Source organism: Lactuca virosa, chromosome 3 (genome assembly GCF_052849685.1).
Source record: "Lactuca virosa cultivar CGN04683 chromosome 3, Lactuca_virosa_CGN04683_v6, whole genome shotgun sequence".
Lineage (NCBI taxonomy): Eukaryota > Viridiplantae > Streptophyta > Magnoliopsida > Asterales > Asteraceae > Lactuca > Lactuca virosa.
This window is the reverse complement of record NC_136428.1, coordinates 240,031,464-240,036,277: the sequence shown is the minus strand read 5'-3', so window position 1 is coordinate 240,036,277 and position 4,814 is coordinate 240,031,464. Positions and strand designations below refer to the sequence as shown.

Genomic DNA, 4,814 nt, shown 5'->3' with positions numbered 1-4,814 from the left:
TTGAGAATCTTATCTTATCTTGTGCATATATTTTAAAGTTTTGTGATTATCTTGTTTATTTGTTTCTTTTTTGTATAATTATCAATTCTAAATTTCTAATATGTATATAAACTCCAGGTTACCGACGATTCATTATGAGTTCTCTGAGTTCTTGTTCAGATTTGCATTAAACTATTAATGAACAATCACGTAAGTTTTTTTCCTTAATATAAATTTCACATTTTCTATATAATGTAATAAAATAGATGTTTTTTTGGTTTTGCAGTTCGTGATCAATCATCTTCAAATATGAATATTGATCATTCAAATAACAGTAATTCTTGTTCAGATGTGCATTTAATTATTAATGAACAATCACGTAAGTTTTTTTTTCTTAATATAAATTTCACATTTTATATATAATGTCATAAAATAGATGTTTTGTTTGGTTTTGCAGTTCATGATCAATCATCTTCAAGTATGAATATTGATCATTGAAATAGCAGTAATTATCGTTATAGTTTTGATTTTGAGCTCTACAATACTGAAACTTTTAAGCTTGTTCCTTATGATAAGTTGATATATAAGAAGCCTTTCAAAGGATTGCTGTTTGATTCGTTGGACATTAGTCTTGACTTTTACAAGACTTATGGTCAAGAATCTGGTTTTGATGTGAATATGTCAAGTCAAAAAAGATACAATGATGGCACAATTCGTATTAGATATTCGACATGTAGTAGATCTGGTTTCACGGAGTCATTCAAGAATGAAAATATTAATGTGAAATTTTCAGATGTTAAGAGAAGGAGAACTTCTTCTAAGAAGAATGGATGTCCTGCTGTTTCAAAGTTCAAGAATCTCCGATGTTCTTTAATTTTCTACATTTATGTGTTTGTTGAAGATCACAACCATGAACTTGTTGCTCAAGATCAGTTGCACTTATTAAGGATTAATAGGACAATACATTTTCTTGATGAATCCTTTATACATAAGGTTGGTACTTGTAACATTGGTGCTTCAAAAGCTTATAACTTGGTGAGTAGTATGAAGGGTGGCTTTCATTCTAGGGGAGGGACTGCAGTTGACTTTAAAAATTTTCATAGAGATTTGAATTCTAAAATTGGTGTCAAAGATTCCCAAATGGTTGTGGATATATTGACAAACAGAAATTTGTGTTTCTCTAATTTTTCATTTGAGGTCCAAAAAGATATTAATGATCATCTTACTGGACCTTTTTGGGCTGATGATACTTCAAAAGCCAACTATAAGGAATTTGGAGATGTATTATCTTTTGATGCTACTTATCAAACAAACAAGTAATTCCTAATCCTTATTTGTTCTTTTTATGGTATTTGTTCTTTTTAATAATACTTATCAAAAACAAATTCATGTATTCTATGGTATTTGTTCTTTTTACTGGAGTTGACTACCACAAGCGTTGTGTTACTTTTGCTGCTGGTTTACTAGCTCGTGAGACAACAGATGCATATGTGTGGTTGCTTGAAGTGTTTCGTAAAGCATTTGTCAAGCCATCCATGATGATTGTAACAGATCAGGATTCATCAATGAAGAAAGCTATTAATTTTTTTTTCCTGAATCGAAGCATAGACTATGCATGTGGCACATCACTCAAAAACTTGAGGAAAAGGTATATTCTTTGTTTCTTGATTCCTATATATGTTTATAACCATATAGATCATAAATCACATTGTGAATTCACAATGTAAATTTGCATATGATGAAAGGAACAAATCTAAATCATAAATCACACTGTGAATTCATAATGTTAACCAAATGTTATGTTACTATGAATTACATCAAATATTCAACATATGTAATGATTCTTATGTGTTTCTTTTTTTTAGATTCCTATCGATGTTTATAACCATCCGGACTTCCAGAAGACATTTTTTGATATTATATGGAATCTTCAATGTTCTCCACAAGATTTTGAAAGTTCGTGGTCAACAATGTTAGATAAGTTTCATCTAAAAGAAAATGACTAGTTAAGGTCTGTTTTTAAAATAAGGGATTTATGGATTCCGACTTTTACGAGAGATCTTGAACTATCTGGTTTGATGCGAACTACTTCAAGATCAGAGAGTCTGAATTATGCTTTCTCACATTTTTTGCATCATAAATCAAATTTGGTGAAGTTCATGATGTCGTTTGATAGTGCAATGGAGAAGCAAAGGCATCATCAATCTTTATTAGATTATCAGTCCACAACTACTACCCCCAAGCTAAGGACTCCTTTGGCTATTGAAAAGCATGCATCAGAAATTTATACACATAATATTTTCTTGGACATTCAGAAAGAGTTATACAAATCTGTGTTTTATTGTGTTCAAGAATCTGTAGTTATTGAAGATGAAAGTGAAGTTTATGTTTTGAGAGATAAGAAGAAAAAAAAAGTTGATTGATAAAAATGTGAATGGGGATGAAGATTCTGATGATTTTTATCGAAATAGTATTCCTTCTCATTGTCCTAATACTCGTTACAAGGTATGTCTCTTTGTCCTAATACATTTTATTAAATATAAAATGTAGTTTAAAAATTCACACTGTGAATGTAGGATGTTTTTCTAATTCACAGTGTGAATTTTTATAGAGTTATAAATTGGTTTGTACTTTTCATTAGATTAGTATGGAATATGTATTTTTTTGTGAATTTGATTTGAAGTAGATATTTATATTATAGTATTATGATTTCTAATGTCCTGCTGATTAATAATGTGAATTGATGGTAATTTGTATAATTTTTATCGAATGGTATGAGATAGAATTTCTTATTCACATATTAATTTGTTTATTAATGATAATTTTGTAGGTGTATTTAGTAGAAGGGGTGATAGCATTAGCATCAGTTGTAGCTGCATGCTTTTTGTCCAGGAAGGATTGTTATGTCGTCATATGTTTTTCATATTAAATATGAAAGAGTATGATGAAATTCCATCAAATTTCATTTTGAGGAGATGGGGAAAAGATATCATAGCTGATGGATTGTTGAGAAAAAAGTACTCATATCCTCATAAAGGCAGTAAAATGAATGTTTGATTCAAGATGCGTATGCTATTCTTCGTTTGTCCATTAACAAGATAGCAAATAATGAGGATGAGTTGGCTAAATATATAAAGCAACTTCAGGAGGTTGATAGTGGTATTCCTTTATATACCTCATCAAGGGCATCTTCGAGTAGATCAGTTCACATTGAAAAAATTATTGGAGCTGCAGTACCTGATGTTATCAACATTCATAATCAAGAGGGGATCAGAAACAAGGGATGGGCCAGTGGTAAAAGAATCAAGAGCACTAGAAAGAAAGTGATTGAGAAATATAAAAAGGGTTCTAGGTTGTGCAGTTTATGTCATAAACCAAATCACAATTCTAGGAGTTTCATTTTGAGGTTAAAGAAGTCTTATTTAGAATCTGAGGCTACAGAAGGCTGATTGTTTCTAATTTTTTCTTTTTCAGACTACTAAAATAAGATTTGATTTTTGTAATGATCATTCAATGGATAGAAATGTTGAAATGTTGATGTTAATTTTGATATTCATTGTTTTAGACTTTATTTCTAATAATAAAATACATTTTTTTTCAAATTTATTGTTTTTTGTTAAAGATATTTTTTTATTGTTAGTTTTTTGTGTGCAAACCCGTAAATTTCTATCTTATAAAGTTAATCCAATTAACCAAAAGTCAGACCTATTTCTATTGCCTTTTAGCCTTGTTAAGGGTCATTTTAATGAGTTCTAAGCCTAGTACACTTAAGAATTGGATGTTGAGAAGTGTTAGCTTAGGATTAGAGGAATACAATCGAACTAGAAAACCCATCAAAGAGTGTTCACGGCCGTGAACCCAAGTGTGGCCGTGAACCTCTCTTAGGCCGTGAACCCTTAGCATATATATGTGTTTTTGCCAATTTTTCTTCACTTCTTCTTCTCTTGGCCGCAAACACTCCATTCTCTCTCAAGTATCATAGTTCAAGAACACCATCTTTCACTCCTAAACACCCCCTTTCCTTTGATACTTCATAGAAGCTTACTAGGATCTTCAAACACTCACCAAAACACCTAGATCTTCAAGTGTTCTTCAATTGTTCTTCACATTTGGGCAGTGAACCCTTCATAGAGACTCTGGCTATAACTCCTTACAGGACTTTAGACGTACACTAATATTTTTATATTTAGGTACTTTTGAGATTTGTCTGACTAGAATATTAACAACCTTTTGATCAATCGTTTGAGATCCGTTATTTGTTAGATAAATAATGAAATTCGTACTCATTGAATAGAAATATCGTTCTCGTTCCATATCGTTTATTGTGCTTGTTAACTGGGTGCTCGTGTTCGTTCCGTTTCGTTTATAAAAAAAATAAGCCATTTTGAACGTTTAACAAAATGACCCAACATCATCGGAATCGACAAAATGGACTTTCCTTTCTATAAATTGTCGGCTCAGGGCCATATTAGTCAAGAGAAAAGTGTCAAGTTATAATTGGTGTAAATTTACGACTGCAGGTTATGACACGCATTTTCTGTTTTATGACATATAGAACATTACTTATGTTCCTGAAGGTTTTACGACAGCAGTTTATGACATGCAAATATTTTTGTCATGAAAACTCTGTTTTCGTATATTTTTCTTAATAAAATTATTTATATTAAATAATTATAAATAATCACAAATAGGTTGTTAATCTGGTAAAAAGTCATGGGTATGACATAATATTCCAAGATAACCCTTGTATTTATGTTTGGCCAAAAATGATCCAAAATATTATTTTTTCCATACTTTAATCATTTTCAAAATATTTTGTCCAACAACTTGTTTAA

At 30.6% G+C, this 4,814-nt stretch overlaps 1 protein-coding gene across 1 annotated transcript; it reads left to right on the top strand.

Moving 5' to 3' along the window:
• Positions 1 to 1,376: 1,376 nt before the first annotated feature.
• LOC145164477 (protein FAR1-RELATED SEQUENCE 4-like) lies at positions 1,377 to 3,428 on the top strand. Its single transcript, XM_079083191.1, has 5 exons — positions 1,377 to 1,627; positions 2,009 to 2,355; positions 2,426 to 2,484; positions 2,810 to 2,894; positions 3,043 to 3,428. The coding sequence occupies exons 1-5, from the start codon at positions 1,377 to 1,379 to the stop codon at positions 3,426 to 3,428; spliced, it is 1,128 nt and encodes a 375-aa protein (XP_078939317.1).
• The last annotated feature ends 1,386 nt before the right edge of the window (positions 3,429 to 4,814 follow it).